The sequence below is a fragment of the Myxocyprinus asiaticus genome, chromosome 29, assembly GCF_019703515.2.
Source record: "Myxocyprinus asiaticus isolate MX2 ecotype Aquarium Trade chromosome 29, UBuf_Myxa_2, whole genome shotgun sequence".
Lineage (NCBI taxonomy): Eukaryota > Metazoa > Chordata > Actinopteri > Cypriniformes > Catostomidae > Myxocyprinus > Myxocyprinus asiaticus.
In genome coordinates, this window is record NC_059372.1 from 3,288,176 (window position 1) to 3,308,805 (window position 20,630).

A 20,630-nucleotide genomic window follows, 5' to 3' on the forward strand; every position below is an offset into this window, starting at 1 on the left:
AAACTAACTGCCCCCTTAAACTTAATAGCTGGTTGTGCAACCTTTAGCAGCAACAACTGCATCCAAACTCTTCCAATCACTGGAGATCAGTCTTTCACAACACTGTGGTGGAATTTTGGCCCACTCTTCTCTACTGCTTTAATTGCACGAACTGCCTGTTTAAGGTCCTGCCACAGCATCTCAATCATGTTCAAGTCAGGACTTTGACTAGGCCACTCCAGAACTTTAATTTTGCTTCTTTTGAGCCATTCAGAGGTGGACTTATTCCTATGTTTTGGATTATTGTCTTGCTGCATTATCCAGTTGCGCTTGAGCTTCAACTCACGGACTGATGACCGGGCGTTCTCCTTTAGGATTTTCTGGTAGAGAGCAAAATTCATGATTCCCTCAATTATTGCAAGTCACCTTGAAGCAGCAAAGCATCCCCACACCATCACACCACCACCACAATGCTTGACCGTAGGTATGATGATCTTTTTGTGGAATTCTGTGTTTGATTTACTCCAGATGTAACGGGACCAATGTCTCCCAAACTGTTCCACTTTTGACTCATCAGTCCACAGAACATTCTTCCAAAAGGTTTGAGGATCATCAAGGTGTGTTTTGGCAAAATTCAGATGAGCCTTCATGTTCTTCTCGGTTAGCAGTGTTTTTCACCTCGCCACTCTTCCATGGATGGCATTTTTGGCCAGTGTCTTTCTGATGGTGGAGTCATGAACATTGACCTTTATTGATGCGAGAGAGGCCTGCAGTTCCTTGGTTGTTGTCCTTGGCTTTTATGTGACTTCCTGGATGAGTCATGCTGTGCTCTGGGAGGAATTTTGGAAAGTCAGCCACTTCTGGGAATGTTCACTACTGTGCCAAGTGTTCTCCATTTGGAGATAATGGCTCTGACTGTGGTTCTTTGGCATCCCAGAGCCTTTGAAATATCTTTGTAAATCTTCCCAGACTGATGTATTTCAATCACCTTTTTTGTCATCATTTCTGGACTTTCTTTCAACCTTCGCATAGTTTGCTACTGCATGGACCTTTTAGCCAACTTCATGCTGCTGAAAAACAGAAACATTTCTCAAGCGCATTAAACAGCACAAGTACTGTGTCAACTAGAGGTCTGCAACTCGACCTAGGCCCAACGGTACCTGAGAACCTGATGGGTTTTGGGCTGGGTTCGGGTGAGTTTTTCAAGTAGGATGTTGGGTTCGGGTTTGTAATTAATGAAAAAATAAACAGACCTTCCAAACATGTTTCGCGCATGAGTGATAGTTCAGTTTTTTTAAACATGCGGGGACAAGTTTTTAAATCTTTTTAAAAAAGATACAATGCCACATTGCCACGAAACTTGTCAACTTTAGGTTTTTTATCATAATCATGTGTTGGAGTTAAAATTAAATTAATACACCTATACATTTTTTAATTGGCAGAAATTTGAATCTTCATATAGCCTATATACATTTCCTTTCATATTGTAATGCATTAAGTCTTAGTACATAGTATGTCTCTCATTTTTTTTCTTTTTGTGTATTTTTCCCCTTTTTCACCCAATTTGGAATGCCCAATTCCCAGTGCGCTTTTAAGTCCTCGTGGTCGCGTAGTGATTTGCCTCATTCCGGGTGGCGGAGGATGAATCTCAGTTGCCTCCGCGTCTGAGACCATCTGCCCACGCATCTTATCACGTGGCTTGTTGAGCGCGTTGCCACGGAGACATAGCGCGTTTGGAGTTTCAACTCGCCACGCGCCCCACCGAGAACGAACCACATTATAGTGACCACGAGGAGGTTACCCCATGTGACTCTACCCTCCCTAGCAACCGGGCCGATTTGGTTGCTTAGGAGACCTGGCTGGAGTCACTCAGCACACTCTGGGATTGTGAACTCCAGGGGTGGTAGCCAGCGTCTTTTACCACTGAGCTACCCAGGCCCCTATATAGTATGTCTCTTAAGAAAAGATGCAAAATATATATATATATTATTATATATTATGTGACAATAAAAGTGATTTGATATATTATATATATATATATTTTTTTTTTGGAGATCAGGAAAACCGTTTTAATATCAAATTAAATTGTTTTAAAGCACTGTTTAATTAATTTAATGGCTAATTTGAGTATCCTACACAAAACTGAAATCCATGCACGTTCTTTATGTGTAGGCCTGTGATAAGATTAAGAAATATCTTCAATATATTCTTTATTTACTCAAAATAAAACAATAGCCTACTTGATGGTATTACGTCACGCCACGGTTGCATCATCCCTCCAACTCCAAAACTCCACCAAATTGCACAGAACTACCGTGTTCATATTGGCAGTGTCCATAACATTTATGCAGTTTAAAGACACAATATACATAAAAAAATACTGAAAAAATACACAATTAAAAAAATAAATGTTCTGTTCTTCTGTGTTTTGCAGTATTAACAATTAATAAATTAATTTGCTAAATAACATTCGACTATTAACAATTCCTGAAAATGAACATATCTTATTAGAATTATTATAATTAAAATCAGGGATGTTGAGTTGAGTCTGTGCCCCACATGGGCCATCCCCGTCAAAAAAGTCTGGACACGCCACTGAGTGCATTAAACATTCTGAGATCACGCGTGAGGCTTATAATAGTGTTTTTAGAGCAGTTACTTTTAGAAGAATATCTCAGCTCTGTAGGACCACACAATGCAAGTGAATGGTGACAAAAACTTTTTGCTGCCTTTGTGCTTTTGAGAGCTTCAGAGTAATCCAAACGACTTATGAGGAATCTGTCCGCATGTTAACGGAGAATCTTGTTGGAAACTCTGATGTACTCAACCTTTATGTTGTTCCAAACATGTATGATTTTCTTTCTGTGACTGTGGTTCACATTCAGTATAAATGACTAAAATCAAGAAATGCAGTTATTATCCAGAATTGATGGTGTAGTTTATATAACAGTGGCAAGAAAATTATGTGAACCCTTTAGAATTTGCTGGTTTTGTGCATTAACTGGTCATAAAATGTGATCTCATCTTCATCAGTCACAAGTATAGATAAACACAATGTGCTTAAGATAACATACAAACAGTTATAATCTTTCATGTCTTTATTGAACACATCCTATTAAACATTCAATAGGTAAGTGAAAAAGTAAGTGAACCCTTGGATGTTCCCGGTAGCTGCGTATTAGACCTGCACAACGTTCTGAAGGAATTTTGGACCATTCTTTCTTACAGAACTGCTTCAGCTCAGAAATATTCTTAGGATGTCTGGTGTGAACGGCTCTCTTGAGGTCATTCCACAGCATCTCTATTGGGTTAAGATCTGGGCTCTGACTGGGACACTCCAAAAGGTGCATTTTCTTTTATTGAAGCTATTCTGTAGTGGATTTACTACGATGTTTACAGTCATTGACCTGCTGCATCACCCAACTTCTACTGAGCTTCAGCTGGCACACAGCCACCCTGACATTATCCTGTAGGATATCTTAATAAACTTGGGAATTCATTTTTGTCACGATGATGGCAAGCGGTCCAGGCCCCAAAGCAGCAAAGCAGCCCCAAATCATGATGCTCCCTCCACTGTACTTCACTGTTGGGATGATGTTTTTATGTTGGTATGTAGTGCCCTTTTTATGCCATATGTAGTGCTGCATGTTCTTCCCAAACAATTCAACCTTAGTTTCATCAGTCCACAAAACATTTTCCCAGTAGCGTTGTGTAGTGTCAAGGTGGTCTTTGGCAAACTTCAGACATGCAGCCAATGTTTTTGTTGGAAAGCAGCGGCTTCCTTCGTTGTGTCCTGCCATGGACACCATACCTGTTTAATGTTTTCCATATAGTAGACTCATGAACAGAGATGTTAACCAGTTCCAATGATTCCTTCAAGTCTTTATCTGTCACTCTAGGGCTCATTGAGCATTCTGCAGTGTGCCCTTTGAGTCATCTTGGCTGGACAGCCACTTCTAGAGAGAGTAGCCACAGTACTAAATCATCTCCATTAATAGACAATATGTCTAACTGTGGACAGGTGAATATCTAAGCTCTTTGAGATAACTTGGTAACATTTTCCAGCTTTATGCAAAGCAACAGATCGTAGGTGTTCCGATATCTCACTGTAGCGAGGCATAGTCCACGTCAGCAGATGCTACTTGTGAATTGCAAACTCAATGTTTGAGTGCTTTTATAAGTCAAAGTAGCTCTAACCCACACCTCCAATCTCGTTTCATTATTGGATGCTAGGTTTGCCAACTCCTGACTTAAGCTTTTGTTCTCGTCATAAGCCTAGGGGTTCACATACTTGTTTCAACCTACACTGTTAATGTTTGAATGATGTATTCAATATGTACAAGGACAATACAATCATTTGGTTATTAGTTAAAACAGATTGTGTTTGTTCATTATTGTAACTTAGATGAAGATCAAACCAGATTTTTAGACATGTATAAATAAATGCAGGTAATTCCAAAGGGTTCACATACTTTTTCTTGCCACTGTACCTTTTGCATAGCAAATACTGTATGTCTGTTGTATTCTGCCATTAAATTAGGGTTCATTTTGATTTAAATTTGTGCCTCATGATTGATTTTTTGTCAATTTACTGTGTTCATTGCAGAGCTGATTGAAGTGAAAGAGGAAAGTCAAGAACTGGATGAATTGCAGGAGAAAGATCATGATTTCATAACTGAAGAATCTTTAAGTGTCTCAAATACTAACAAGAATTTCACATGTAACAGTCATCTTAATACACACATGAGAGTTCATACTGGGGAGAAACCTTACACATGCCATCAGTGTGGAAAAAGTTTTGCATATGCAGTCGATTTCAAGAGTCATCTCCGCTATCACTCTGGAGAAAGACCATTTGAATGTGATAAATGTGGTAAAACATTTGCTTTGAAGTCAGTTCTAAAACAGCATCTGAAAACTCACACAAATGAGAAGCCTTACAAGTGTTCTTTTTGTGGAAAAAGTTTTGCTCGCCTGTCCTATTTTAAGGAGCACCAGAAAATACATACTGGCGAAAGAGCTTATATGTGCTTTGAATGTGAGAAAACCTTTATTACAGCCAGCGACTTGAACAAGCACCAGAGAATTCATACTGGAGAGAAACCATATAAGTGCTCACACTGTGAAAAGAGTTTCACTCAGTCAGAACACCTGAAAAAACACGAGAGAATCCATACTGGAGAAAAACCTTACAAGTGCTCACACTGTGAAAAGAGTTTCACTCATTCACAAAACATGAAAACACACGAGAGATTCCACACTGGAGAAAAACCATATATTTGTTCACACTGTGGAAAAAGTTTTACTCAGTCACAAAACTTGAAAAAACATGAGAGATTCCACACTGGAGAAAAACCATATATCTGTTCACACTGTGGTAAGAGTTTCACTCAGTCACAAAACCTGAAAAAACATGAGAGAATTCATACTGGATAAAAAAACATACATGTGTTCACACTGTGGAAAGAGTTTTACTCGGCCACAAAACCTGAAAATAACGAGAGAATCCATATCACTGCTCTTCATGTGGGAAGAGTTTCAGCACAGTAAGTCATCTACATACATCTATTTGATGTGTGTTTACATCTAGACAGTTTGTAGGTTGTTTGTTCATCTGCAATACGTCTTTAAGACGTTTCCTCTCGGATGTTAGTAAGACCCTCAGCAGTTTATGGTTTAGAATGTTTGTAAATCTGATCTTTTTAAGATGTTTAGCAGATGTTAATTAGATTGTGATGCTTTTTAGATAAAAAGATCTAAAACGGACATCTCGGAGCCGTATGTGTGCTATCTGGCGATAGAATTTCTCCCAAAAGTGCAGCATCTTACTACATTTATCCCTCCTATTGTCTTCGGGTCATTTTTGACCCATGACAGGTAAAGAATACATTGTAAATACTGCATAGTTTTTGGTACTGGAACCAAATGTTGTGACTTTGTCAAGACCATCTAAACAAAATAAAAAAGAAAATGGAATTTTGTATTTAATTGTTTAAGAGAAATAACTATTAAAAACAAATTGTTCCTTCCATTGTCTTAAAGGGATAGTTCACCCAAAAATGTAAATTCAGTCATTGTTTACTCACCCCTGTGTTGTTGTAACACTATATGACTTTCTTTCAGTTTCTGAACACAAAGGGAGAAATTGTGAATAAATGTTGTGCTCAGTGATGTCATACAATGTCAGTTTATGGTGACCACCTCTTCAAGCTTTAAAAGAACACTACAGTATAATTCAGAAGTCTAATAAATTATTCATGAGACTCATGATTGTTATGAATGCATACGATGAGGTTTGATGAGAAATGAACTGAAATCTAATGTATTATTTAGTGAAACTGTTCACTGACCGTTGATCTCCTGTGTGTGTTCATGGCACAAGAGCAACAGTTCACACAGCCCCCTCACGACATTGGGGCGTTCAAGCGAAAACTAGTTTTGTTTATCTAAAAACAGTGATAGTGACAACAGAACACAACACAGCTGCACACAAAACAGAGAACAGAACTTACTAAACATGTCTGAAGAGTTTGTAGTCAAAGAATTTATGCATTTCTATGCCCAGCCTTATTTTTTTGAACGGAGTATTTGGAAATCAAACAGAAACACAGAGGAGGCTATAGGCAACCACAGTCACACTATATCTAACCTGACGGCAAATGGCACACGATAAAAGGTATATTTTCTATGTTAATCAGAGTTTTTGTCCTAACCAGCCATGACGAGCGACGGTACAGTCTATCGATCGCTTGTTTTCTATTTTCGCCATCGCGCGAGTAACTCCATCCGCTGTGAGCTGCCACCGGTCCAAAAACTTTCATAACAGTATATTAAAGCCAGCATCTCATGAGCCGGTTAAAGAGGAAGAAAATGTGTTTTGGAATGGCCAAGTCAAAGTCAAGACTTTAACTCAGTTGAGATGTTGCGGCATGAGCTGAAGAGGGCTGTTCATGCAAGAAATCCCAAAAAATATTAATGAACTGAAACAAACTTGTAGGGAGGAATGGTGTAAAATCCGTCAATGGTATACAAGGCTGATCAACAGCTACAGGAAACATCTGTTGGACGTTTGCTTCTGGAGGTGGTACTACCATTTGATGTACTTTTTCCAGCATGGACTGTGAATAATTAAACAACATGTTCAATAAAATCATAAAAACTACAATTATTTGTCATTACTTTAAGCAGATTGTGTTTGCCTATTATTAGGACTTAGGTGAAGATCAGACCACCCTTCATTCCAAAGGGTTCACATACTTTTTCTTGCCACAGTATATATAACAAATATTTGAAAAATAGAAATTTTTCTTGATTTAATATATCTATATCTATATCTATATATATATATATATATATATATATATATATACAGATGCATCTCAAAAAATTCAAAATTAAAACAAAAGTGGAACTTTCATATATTTTAGATTCATTACATATAAAGTTAAATATTTCAAGCCTTTTTTTTATTTTTATCTTGATTACGGCTTACAGTTCATGGAAATAAAAAAATCCAGTATCTCAAAATATTAGAATAAAGAATTTATAATACAGAAATATCGACCTTCTGAAAAGTATGTTAATTTATGTACTCAATGCTTGGTCGGGACTTGTTTTGCACGAATTACTGCAAATAATTATTGCTCAGTGGTCCAAAGTCCTCTTTTCAGATGAAAGTAAAGTTTGCATTTCATTTGGAAATCAAGGTCCCAGAGTCTGGAGGAAGAGTGGAGAGGCACAGAATCCAAGTTGCTTGAAGTCCGGTGTGAAGTTTCCACAGTCAGTGATGATTTGGGGTGAAGTTTCTACAGTCAGTGATGATTTGGGGTGAAGTTTCTACAGTCAGTGATGATTTGGGGTGAAGTTTCTACAGTCAGTGATGATTTGGGGTGAAGTTTCTACAGTCAGTGATGATTTGGGGTGAAGTTTCCACAGTCAGTGATGATTTGGGGTGAAGTTTCCACAGTCAGTGATGATTTGGGGTGAAGTTTCTACAGTCAGTGATGATTTGGGGTGAAGTTTCTACAGTCAGTGATGATTTGGGGTGAAGTTTCCGCAGTCAGTGATGATTTGGGGTGAAGTTTCTACAGTCAGTGATGATTTGGGGTGAAGTTTCCGCAGTCAGTGATGATTTGGTGTGAAGTTTCCGCAGTCAGTGAAGATTTGGGGTGAAGTTTCCACAGTCAGTGATGATTTGGGGTGAAGTTTCTACAGTCAGTGATGATTTGGGGTGAAGTTTCTACAGTCAGTGATGATTTGGGGTGAAGTTTCCACAGTCAGTGATGATTTGGGGTGAAGTTTCCACAGTCAGTGATGATTTGGGGTGAAGTTTCTACAGTCAGTGAAGATTTGGGGTGAAGTTTCTACAGTCAGTGATGATTTGGGGTGAAGTTTCTACAGTCAGTGATGATTTGGGGTGAAGTTTCTACAGTCAGTGATGATTTGGGGTGAAGTTTCCACAGTCAGTGATGATTTGGGGTGAAGTTTCCACAGTCAGTGATGATTTGGGGTGAAGTTTCTACAGTCAGTGATGATTTGGGGTGAAGTTTCCACAGTCAGTGATGATTTGGTGTGAAGTTTCCGCAGTCAGTGATGATTTGGGGTGAAGTTTCAACAGTCAGTGATGATTTGGGGTGAAGTTTCTACAGTCAGTGATGATTTGGGGTGAAGTTTCCACAGTCAGTGATGATTTGGGGTGAAGTTTCTACAGTCAGTGATGATTTGGGGTGAAGTTTCCACAGTCAGTGATGATTTGGGGTGAAGTTTCCACAGTCAGTGATGATTTGGGGTGAAGTTTCTACAGTCAGTGATGATTTGGGGTGAAGTTTCCGCAGTCAGTGATGATTTGGGGTGAAGTTTCCACAGTCAGTGATGATTTGGGGTGAAGTTTCCACAGTCAGTGATGATTTAGGGTGTCATGTCTTCTGCTGGTGGTGGTCCACTGTTTTCTCAAGTCGAGAGTCAGTACAGCCATCTACCAGAAGATTTTAGAGCACTTCATGCTTCCATCTGCTGTCAAGCTTTATGGAAATACTGATTTCCTTTTCCAGCAGGACTTGGCAACTGCCCACAGTGCCAAAGCTACTAGTAACTGGTTTGCTGACCATGGTATTACTGTGCATGATTGGCCAGCCAACTCGCCTGACCTGAACCTTTCCTTGTCTAGAGGAAAATGAGAGACACCAGACCAAACAATACAGACGAGCTGAAGGCCGCTATCAAAGCAACCTGGGCTTCCATAACACCTCAGCAGTGCCACAGGCCGATTGCCTCCATGCCACGCCGCATTGATGCAGTAATTCGTGCTAAAAGGAGCCCCGACCAAGTATTGAGTACATAAATTAACATACTTTTCAGAAGGTCGACATTTCTGTATTATAAAGTCTTTATTCTTGTATTTTGAGATACTGGATTTTTGATTTCCATGAGCTGTTTCACGATATTCTAATTTTTTGAGATGCACCTGTATACTGTATATACATAATCTTATGTTGACAATTTGTGCCTTTCATAAATTCAACTATAAACTTGAACTTGTGGAACAATTTGTATTTACATTAATGCTACACAATAATACAAGAAAACAGTGTTGAGAAAACAGCTCCCAAAGTCACCAGAACTGAACAATAAAACCCAAAATGAGTTTTCTCAAACGCGTGCACACTCCAGTCCAGTAGGAGACAGAAAAGCGCCATTAAACACAAGAAGATGAAAGAAGAAATGAGTCAGTTCGGTACGTGTTCAAAAGTGTTTTACATAATTTGTAAGATTTACATTTATTTTGATGTGTATTATTTTTCTGTGCATGTTGTTTTTCTGTCTTTGGCCTTTTAATGATGGTTAAATAATCTTATTATCGCTGTTTGTGGTGGTTTTGTGACAGACACTTTAAAATATTCAGTTTCAAGAGAAACAAACAGAAATATGTGAGCATCATGTTTCATTGCGCTTGTTAAATCCATCAGCTGATTGTAAATGAGTTCAGTGAAGGCGAGTATGTGTTGTCACTTTTACTGGATCATGTATTTCGTTTTTTTTTTTTTTTTTTTTTTTCTGGGTCAAAAAGGTTTTTGTTGCTGACTAACAGATATAATCATTAAAGTTTGTTTATCACGTAATTGCAATTAATTAATATTTAATGTTATGTTGTTGTACGGTATATCATGTTTACATTGGATGTTTAGATCATCTAATAATCTGGAGAATTGTGAATCCGAGCGTTTTTTCTACTTTAATATGATGTAGGAAATCAAACTAAGGTAATTTTTTATTAGCATCTTATTTCTATAGTGTTTGTTATAATATTGTGACTATACATGAATACACACTGAGTTGCGATTGTGATTTTAGTGAAAATATTTGTTCCTTCTCTTTAACAGATATTACATAGAGATTTTAATCATCTCTATGAATATCTGAAGGCAAACATCATTAGAACAGAACATATATTTCACTGGAGGAGAAATTTGTTAATAATATGTCCATAATTCTTGGATGTCCTTTTTTTTTTTTTTCTCCCCTTTTTCTCCCCAATTTGGAATGCCCAATTCCCAATGCGCTCCAAGTCCTCGTGGTGGTGTAGTGACTCGCCTCAATCCGGGTGGCGGAGGACGAATCTCAGTTGCCTCCGCGTCTGAGACCGTCAATCCGCACATTTTATCACGTGGCTTGATGAGCGCGTTACCACAGAGACATAGTGCATGTGGAGACTTTACGCTATTCTCCACGGCATCCACGCACAACTCACCACACACCCGACAGAGAGCGAGAACCACATTATAGCGACCATGAGGAGGTTACCCCATCTAACTCTATCCACCCTAGCAACCGGGCCAATTTGGTTGCTTAGGAGACCTGGCTAGAGTCACTCAGCACGCCCTGGATTCGAACTCATGACTCCAGGGGTGATAGTCAGCATCAATACTTGCTGAGCTACCCAGGCCCCGGATGTCAACACTTCAAAGAATTTCCGACAATATTTCTGCTGTCATGAAATTGAAACTAAACAGAAAGCACACTTTTATATTTATACCATCTCAGAAACACAGTTATTTTCTCAAAGCTGTTGTGTATAATCCAGCGACTAAAACTAAATGTTTTTCGTTTCGATACGTTCTGAACAGAACCTGTATTTTTCCGTTACGGTTTCAGTGTTCCGCTGGCTCCTTTCCAATTGGTAACCGGTACAAATGAAATTAAAGAACAGTTAATAACATGAAAAAAATAATCGGAATGAAATTAACCGGTTACCAACGTTTAAAAATAACATTTTTACTCTGGAACAATTGAAAGGAACTTTGTTTCTGTTTTTGGTTAGTTTCTGCAAAGAATTTCGTTCGTTTTCAGTTTTCGTTCCTTGGAATGTTTTCAGTCCCTGGTATAATCCTTAATATTTTTTGAGTTTGATCAATGTCAGTCCAATGTAATCATGGTGTTTTTGATATTGATGATTTAATCACAGAAATCTTTCCACTGAAGAAAGAGATGACGTCACTGAAGACAAAACTGATGGAGAGAGAGGACAGGTTACAGGTTAAACATTCATTTCATCCTTAAAGTTGAGATTGTAAGCTTTCAAATGATGTGATATGATGAACGGTACAGATGTGATTGTGTTGTGTTTGTCAGGAGCTGGAAAAGGTTTCCTGTCAATCTTCAGTGTGTGTGACTGATGGGAACTCCACAGAATGTCAGGATTCAGTGTGGAGCGGCAGAGATCAGTCCACATCACAGCGACTGCTGGACAAACTCTCTGAACAGAGATCCAGAGACACACAGGACTCACAGCTCACTTTACTCTGTTCTACTGATGGTAATCAGGGTGATCAAACCTCCACAGAGTCTCTGACTTCTGTCTGTAATACTGGAGAACAGCAGATGCTGCAGACACCAGTGAAGACTGAAGTGAAGCAGGAGGAAATAAAAGAAGAGGAACGACAGAGTGATGAAGATGATGATCAAACCTACACAGAGTTTCTGGCTTCTGTCAGTAATGCTGGAGAACAGCAGACGCTGCAGACACCAGTGAAAATTGAAGTGATGCTTGTAGAGATAAAAGAAGAAAACCCAGCAGAGGAACAACAAAGTGGTGGTGATGATGATGATGATGATGATCAGACCTCCACAGAGTCTCTGGCTTCTGTCTGTAACGCTGGAGAACAGCAGATGCTGCAAACACCAGTGAAAATTGAAGTGAAGAAGGTAAAGATGAAAGAAGAAACCATAGCTGAGGAACAACAGAGTGATGAAGATGATTATTTTATTCCTTCAGGTATGTTTCTACCTTGAATGTTTTACATTTTCATGAAAATCGACTGTGATGTTAGAGTCTGTTATAAGAAAGACGGCTTTATCACTTAACAGTCGAACTAAAAAGTTTCCAGCCATTTCTATTGACGTTTTAAAATATTTTAATATTTCCCAAATCATAACAGTTCTGCAGTGACTCTGGATTAGAGTTTCTGCTTAAAGTCTTTTTAAATTATGGGCTTAAAGGGTTTGCTCTTCCAAATTCAAAATTCTGTCGTAATTTATGCACCCTCATCTTGTTCCAAACTTGTATTACTTTTTTTTTTTTTTACCGCAGAACTTTCAAAAATAGTCTGCATTGTCTGCTTCAGTCAGCGTTGCGTAAGAAAGCGGCGCCCTCTAGTGGGTTTGTTGGTCACACACTGAGCTGCGCAGCAATAAATACACTATATTGCCAAAAGTATTCGCTCATCTGCCTTTAGACGCATATGAACTTAAGTGACATCCTATTCTTAATCCATAGGGTTTAATATGACGTTGGCCCACCCTTTGCAGCTATAACAGCTTCAACTCTTCTGGGAAGGCTTTCCACAAGGTTTAGGAGTGTGTTTATGGGAATTTTTGACCATTCTTCCAGAAGCGCATTTGTGAGATCAGACACTGATGTTGGACGAGAAGGCCTGGCTCGCAGTCTTCGCTCTAATTCATCCCAGAGGTACTCTATCGGGTTGAGGGCAGGACTCTGTGCAGGCCAGTCAAGTTCTTCCACACCAAACTCGCTCATCCATGTCTTTATGGACCTTGCTTTGTGCACTGGTGCGCAGTCATGTTGGAACAGGAAGGGGCCATCCCCAAACTGTTCCCACAAAGTTGGGAGCATGGAATTGTCCAAAATCTCTTGGTATGCTGAAGCATTCAGAGTTCCTTTCACTGGAACTAAGGGGCCAAGCCCAGCTCCTGAAAAACAACCCCACACCATAATCCCCCCTCCACCAAACTTCACAGTTGGCACAGTGCAGTCAGACAAGTACCGTTCTCCTGGCAACCGCCAAACCCAGACTCGTCCATCAGATTGCCAGATGGAGAAGCGTGATTCGTCACTCCAGAGAACGCATCTCCACTGCTCTAGAGTCCAGTGGCGGCGTGCTTTACACCACTGCATCCGACGTTTTGCATTGCACTTGGTGATGTATGGCTTGGATGCAGCTGCTCGGCCATGGAAACCCATTCCATGAAGCTCTCTACATACTGTTCTTGAGCTAATCTGAAGGCCACATGAACTTTGGAGGTCTGTAGTGATTGACTCTGCAGAAAGTTGGCGACCTCTGCGCACTATGCGCCTCAGCATCTGCTGACCCCGTCATTTTACGTGGCCTACCACTTCGTGGCTGAGTTGCTGTCATTCCCAATCGCTTCCACTTTGTTATAATACCACTGACAGTTGACTGTGGAATATTTAGTAGCAAGGAAATTTCATGACTGGACTTGTTGCACAGGTGGCATCCTATCACAGTACCACGCTGGAATTCACTGAGCTCCTGAGAGCGGCTCATTCTTTCACAAATGTTTGTAGAAGCAGTCTGCATGCCTAGGTGCTTCATTTTATACACCTGTGGCCATGGAAGTGATTGGAACACCTGAATTCAATTATTTGGATGGGTGAGCGAATACTTTTGGCAATGTAGTGTATTTTGCAGCAATAAATGTTGGCTAGAAATGCAGCAAGCTTGAAACGGTAATCAGCAGAATACCAGAAAAGGCATGTGAAAGCTGTAATGAAGCTTGCAGCAAAGGCTAAAGAGACTTAAAAAGTTCCCAATTTCATAACTTCTGCAATCTGCACTGTATTTGGGTGGTTTTCACACCAAAAATTATAATCTTTCATGTCTTTATTGAACACATCCCATTAAACATTCACAGTACTGTGGAAGAAGTAAATGAGTTCTTGGATTTAATAACTAGTTGATCCTCCTTTGGCAGTAATAACCTCAACCAAGCGTCTCCGGTAGCTGCAGATTAGACCATCACAACGTTCAGAAGGAATTTTGGACCATTCTTCTTTACAGAACTGCTTTAGTTCAGCCATATTCTTAGGATGTCTGGTGTGAACGGCTCTTTTGAGGTCATTCCACAGCATCTCTTTTGGGTTAAGGTCTTGGCTCTGACTGGGCCACTCTAAAAAGTGGATTTTCTTTTTTTGAAGCCATTCTGTAGTGGATTTACTACGACGTTTAGAGTCATTGTCCTGCTACATCACCCAACTTCTACTGAGTGGTGTAAAGCCACCTTGACATTATCCTGTGGAATATCTTGAAAAACTTGGGAATTAATTTTCCCTTGATGATGGCAAGTGGTCCAGACCCAGTAGCAGCAAAGCAGCCACAAATCATGATGCTCCCTCCACCGTACTTCACCATTGGGATGATAATTTCATGTTGGTATGCAATGCCCTTTTTACAACATACGTAGTGCTGCATGTGTAACGTGCGATAGCGAGAAAAATGGACCCAAATGCAGAGGAACAATACAAAGGATTTATTTACAATAAATGTGAGCAGTCACTGTGGATGTTTAGGAATAGATTAATAGAATCCTCCGTTGAAGCTTAGTGAGGTGCAGAACGACGCCCAGCAGGGTAGGGCGATCTAGCTCCTGACAAGTGGGCAAAGACGAGGTATCCTCTGTGGAAACCCAGCTGACACGCAGCGAATTGGAAGGCAGCCACACACCCAACACTTGGGCAACCAACAGATACACGAGACAGGACCAACTAGGCAGAGAGAGTAAGGTTAGTTACTTGATTGTAGGTCTTCTGAGTCTGGGTCGTCTTTTTTTGCGAGGCATGGTCCACGTCAGTAGATGCTTCTTGTGAATAGCAAACTCAAAATGTTTGAGTGCTTTTTATAAGTCAAAGTAGCTCTAACCCACACCTCCAATCTCGTTTCATTAATTGGATTCCAGGTTTACCAACTCCTGACTGTAATTAGCTTTTTAGCTAATCATTAGCATCATTAGCCTAGGGGTTCACACACTTTGAATCTACACTGTGAATGTTTGAATGATGTATTCAATGTGTACGTACAAGAACAATACAGTAAATTGTTTGTTATTAGTTAAACAGATTGTGTTTGTTCATTATTGTAACTTAGATGATCAAACCAGATTTAAGACAAATGTATACATAAATGCAGGTACAGTGCATCCGGAAAGTATTCACAGCGCTTCACTTTTTCCACATTTTGTTATGTTACAGCCTTATTCCAAAATGGATTAAATTCATTATTTTCCTCAAAATTCTACAAACAATACCCCATAATGACAACGTGAAAGAAGTTTGTTTGAAATCTTTGCAAATTTATTAAAAATAAAAAACGAAAAAAAATCACAGCCTTTGCGCAATACTTTAAGCACCTTCGGCACCAATTGCAGCTAAAATGTGAATTGATGAGAAACTAATGACAAAATCCATTAAATCAATATTTTCCTAATGCACCAAGTTAGAAGATCCCCAGTATAATTAAGATAATTATTTTTAGTATATAAGCAAAATTAACATTATAACTGAAATACACTGACGAGCCAAAAATGTATGACCACTCACAGGTGAAGCAAATAATGTTGATAATCTCCTAACAAGGCCACATGTCAAGGTCTGGGTATATTCGATGGTAAGCGAACGATCAGTTCTCATAGTCAACGTGTTGAATGCAGGAGTAAAGACCTGAGCGACTTTGACAAGGGCCATATTGTTATGGCCAGACAACTGGGTCAGAGCATCTCTGAAACAGCAAGGCTTGTGGGGTGCTCCTGGTCAGCAATGGTGAGTACCTACCGAAAGTGGTCCAAGGAGGGACAAACCACAAACTGGCAACAGGGTGTTGGGCACCCAAGGCTCATTGGTGCACGAGGGCAACGAAGGATATTCCATCTGGTCCAAACCGACAGAAGCTCTACTGTGGCACAAGACACAGAAAATTTTAATTATTGTTACGGGAGGAATGTATCACAACATACAGTGCATCACACCCTGCTGCGTAGCAGCAGACCGGCCAAAGTGCCCATGATGACCCCTGTCAACCATCGAAAGTGCCTACAATGGGCAAGTGAGTGCCGGAACTGGACTGTTGAGTCCCGTTTTCTTTCAAATTACATGGACGGCCATATACGTGTGAGCCGTTTACCTGGGGAAGTGATGGCACCAGGATGCACTGTGGGAATACGACAAGCCGGTGCAGGGAGTGTGGGTCTGGCCATTCATGTGGATGTCAATTTGACACGTGCCACCTACCTAAACATCGTTGCAGTCCAGGTACACCCCTTCATGGCAATGGTATTCCCTGATGGCAGTGGCCTCTTTCAGCAGGATAATGCGCCCTGCCCCATGGCAAACATTGTTCGGGAATGGTTTGAGGAGCATGATGAAGAGTTCAAGGTGTTGCCGTGGCCTCCAAAGTACCTAGATCTAACAAGTCCAATCCATGGTGGCTACAGGACTTGAAGGATCTGCTGCTAATGTCTTGGTGCCAGATGCCAAATGACACCTTCAGGGGTCTTGTAAAGTCCATGCCTTGGCGGGTTGTCACTGTTGTGGCGGCACACAGAGGACCAATAGCTTATTAAGCAGGTGGTCATCATTTTTTGGCTCATCAGTGTATACCCAAACTAATTGGAATCAAATTGAATCGAATGAGGAAATCTTTATCAATACACAAGCCTATACAGGACATTTGTGTTCTGCCATTAAAATAGAGTTCAATGTGATGTTTCACATTTGTCCCTCTTGAATTGATTTGTTAATTTTCTGTGTTCATTGTAGAGCTGATGGAAGTGAAAGAGGAAAGTCGAGAGCTGAATGAAGTGGAGGAGATACATCATGATTTCATAACTGGAGAAAAATCATTGAGTTGCTCAAAGACTAAGAATTTCTCACCAAAAAATCCTCAAAGAAGATCAGCCAAGAAATCTTTTATCTGCTCTCAGTGTGGGAAGAGTTTAACATGTAAAAGCTTGCTTAATGTACACATGAGAGTTCACACTGGAGAGAGACCTTACACATGCCATCTTTGTGGAAAGCGTTTTGCACGTAAAGATTATCTCAATGTACACACAAGAATTCACACAGGAGAGAGGCCTCATACATGCCATCAGTGTGAAAAAAGTTTTTCAACTGCAACCTGTCTCAAGAATCATCTCCGCTGTCACTCTGGAGAAAGGCCATTTGAATGTGATAAGTGTGGAAAAACCTTTGCTGTGGCACAGTACCTAAAAAGTCACCTGAAAATGCACACAAATGAGAAGCCTTACAAGTGTTCTTTTTGTGGAAAAAGTTTTGCACGCCTACCCAACTTGAAAAGGCACCAGACAATACATACCTGTGATGGGGTTTATATCTGCATTGACTGTGGGAAGACCTTTAATTCAGTCTCCTATTTGAAACTGCACCAAAGAATTCATACTGGAGAAAAACCTTACAAGTGCTCATACTGTGAAAAGAGTTTCACTCGGTCAGAACATTTGAAATTACATGAGAGAATTCATACTGAAGAGAAACCTTACAACTGCCCACACTGTGAAAAGAGTTTTACTGGGTCACAGTGGCTGAAAAAACACAAGAAAATCCATACTGGAGAGAAACCTTACAAGTGCTCTTCATGCGGGAAGAGTTTCAGTCTGCCAGAATACCTGAGAACACACGAGAGAATTCATACTGGAGAGAAACCGTACAACTGCTCTTCATGTGGGAAAAGTTTCAAAAAATCAGTTTATCTACGGAGACATGTAAAAAGGAATTGCCAAAGTAGTCACTGTGAACAAGAATCATCTTCAGGTCCAACAATATCAAGTAAATAGTTTGAAATTCAGATAAACCTAAATATGGAATTTCTGCCAAAAGAGCAGGATCATCTAAGAGAATAACAAAGAACATTTAATTAAGTCTTTGTTATAATTCAGAAAAATTAATATTTGTAGGAATGCTTTTCTGTTATGAGAAGGCTAAATTATTATTTTGAATGTTGTAAGACAACAAACTTGATGTGGCAGTTAAGCATGATGCAGTGTGAGAGGTATGAGGAATATGAAAAGCTTGTGTGAATGCTGTTTCACATGGGACACCTTCCACTACCATCCTCCATTTTGGAAATCCACCACCAGTCCAGCTACAGATGTTGGGGTCTCCTCATTGCACCTCAAAACTTCAGCTTTTTTCTTAAGATGTTTTAGTTGTTACTTGTAGTAAATCTAAACTGATCCAAATCAGCCCCTCCTTCTGAATGTATGAAGAAATATGTTACGATGAGCAAGAACGCACACAACTATCACGTCATTTACAAGCATTTTATGGTCGCCAAAATGAAAACATGCTCCAAGGGCTGCTAAACGAAAAACAAACAAGCATGCAAAGAAAGTGCCGCTCGCGATGCAGGTATGGGAGTGGTCATCTGTATGGAGTGATTCTAACCTCAGTTTACCGTGTCAATTACTCCAAAGTAATGTTGATGTTTACATTTTTGCCTTAACATGCATAATTAACTTTTGTATATTAATAAATTTAAAATTTCTCGAACCAACAATTCTGAATGAATGAACAATTTCAGGAGTTTCCCCAATTCACTACCATTGATTTAGTTCTCACTGACCTGCGCACAATATCTAGCATATATCTCAAAAATATTTATTAAATAACTCCCAATTATACAGCATTAACAGTAGCACCTGTTTAGTCTGTGACAGGGACATCGCTAGACCCAGTAAAATTTTCTTCACAAATTCTTGTCTGATGATGGAGATTCCTTTACACTGAAATGGAAAAATGTTTTCCTTTTTATTTGATAATTTACATTACTTAAATTGTATAAAACATGAAGGCTGATTGTGACGCCAGTTGAACCGAACGATTCCGTAGTTGTGACTTATCCAATCGCTGTTCTTGCTCATCCGAAGTTTTCCCCCAGGAATGAAAACTCATTTGCAGAGATGTCATTACTTTTCGACTCTGTGTAGAGCAAAACTGAAAAGGTTGTAGCTGTTTGTATTTCATTGAATGAGTTGTTCATGGGTGTCCTGTTTTGCATTTTCCTCTGCACTGATTTGATTGATAACACTACAGATAATCTACAGACACGTTGCATAAAGAAATCGCCATTGCCTATTACATTTTTGTTTTTACTCTCCAGACATCTTCACATATACTGTATATAGTTTTCATATGACTTCATACGCAATACAGTATGCAAGATTATACATTTTATTTAAATGTCACTTTTGATTATTTTAAGCACATTTTAGCTTTTTTTTTTTCTTTATTTTAAAGTACAAATGTCCCATTCTATCAATTTATATGAAGTCATGAAATTGTACCTTTAACAATGATACACACTACTAAATATTCACAAGGTTTCAACCTATTAATGAAAATAGAATTACACATAAAACAATTATTTATACTACTACATCAAAACTATGTAAAAAAAATACAATGTTTTTACCAAACCCTTGTATAGAGGCGGCTCAAGCTTAAGTTCTTCAGTATTTACAGTGAAGTTTAAATACTACTTAATGTATGATTGTGCCTTTAAATATTTATGAATTTACACATTTATTGCTTACTACATAACTAAATGTTGTTACATGTTTGTTTATATGCACTTGTATGATTTATATTGAGTTTTTATGTATAACAAGCACTAAATTGGTATTGTCTCTTTAAGAGAACCTGCAGCTCTGGGAGCAACTGTTTAAGGTTGAATGCACATTGAGTAGTTGCACGTTGGTTTTTCCCTCATACGTGCAATGTATGATAAGAATTAATGTTTATTTTTTACTTTTTTTTTTTTTATCACCAACTGACTGTAAATAAAAGAAAAGATATTAAAAGAGACATGGAATGAAAATGGAGTGTGTGGATCTTGTTTTTGGAGACACAATACACATAACGAGCCAAAAGGAAACTTTTACTTGCATCATGTGAATTGACTTGCTTGTACACATATTTATTGTACAAGTTCTAACATTCAAATCTACAAGCTCTTGAGTTTTGCAACACTTTTACCTTCCAACAGATGTCCAACTGGCACGTTACTGGTCTGAAGTCATGCTGTAAAACAGAGAATGTTGTGAAAACAGTCCTTGGAAAATTTTAAACCAAAATCAGAGTTGACGTCGTAAAAAGTAATGCCAATGACATATCATGGCTCAACTAAATTCCACATCACCTCAGGACCCACTGCAGCCAAATAGGGTAAATTTCCTTCAGAGTGAATTACTCACAATGTAGAGGGCTCAGCTTGAGTTACTATATCTGAGTTACTATAAAAGAATACCTGCTAATCTCTTGCTTGATTTATTCATCCATGAAAGCTGTTTGTAGAGATTAAGTCATTTAGGGAGCTACTGGCTAGTTT

At 39.2% G+C, this 20,630-nt stretch overlaps 1 protein-coding gene across 16 annotated transcripts in view; it reads left to right on the plus strand.

Moving 5' to 3' along the window:
• The window catches only part of LOC127419873 (zinc finger protein 501-like), a 105,048-nt gene extending 84,940 nt beyond the window's left edge, over positions 1–20,108 (plus strand). For 7 of the 16 annotated variants that reach the window (XM_051661670.1, XM_051661669.1, XM_051661675.1 and 4 more), the window contains exons 3-4: positions 11,608–12,250; positions 17,045–20,108. In XM_051661670.1, the coding sequence (XP_051517630.1) occupies positions 11,608–12,250; positions 17,045–18,078 (1,677 nt within the window). In that variant the 3' untranslated portion in view covers positions 18,079–20,108. Of the gene's footprint in view, positions 1–4,585; positions 7,125–9,691; positions 9,743–11,440; positions 11,512–11,607; positions 12,251–17,044 lie in introns of those variants that run through there. The other 9 variants (XM_051661681.1, XM_051661677.1, XM_051661676.1 and 6 more) reach the window with 3 other exon arrangements.
• Positions 20,109–20,630: the final 522 nt, after the last annotated feature.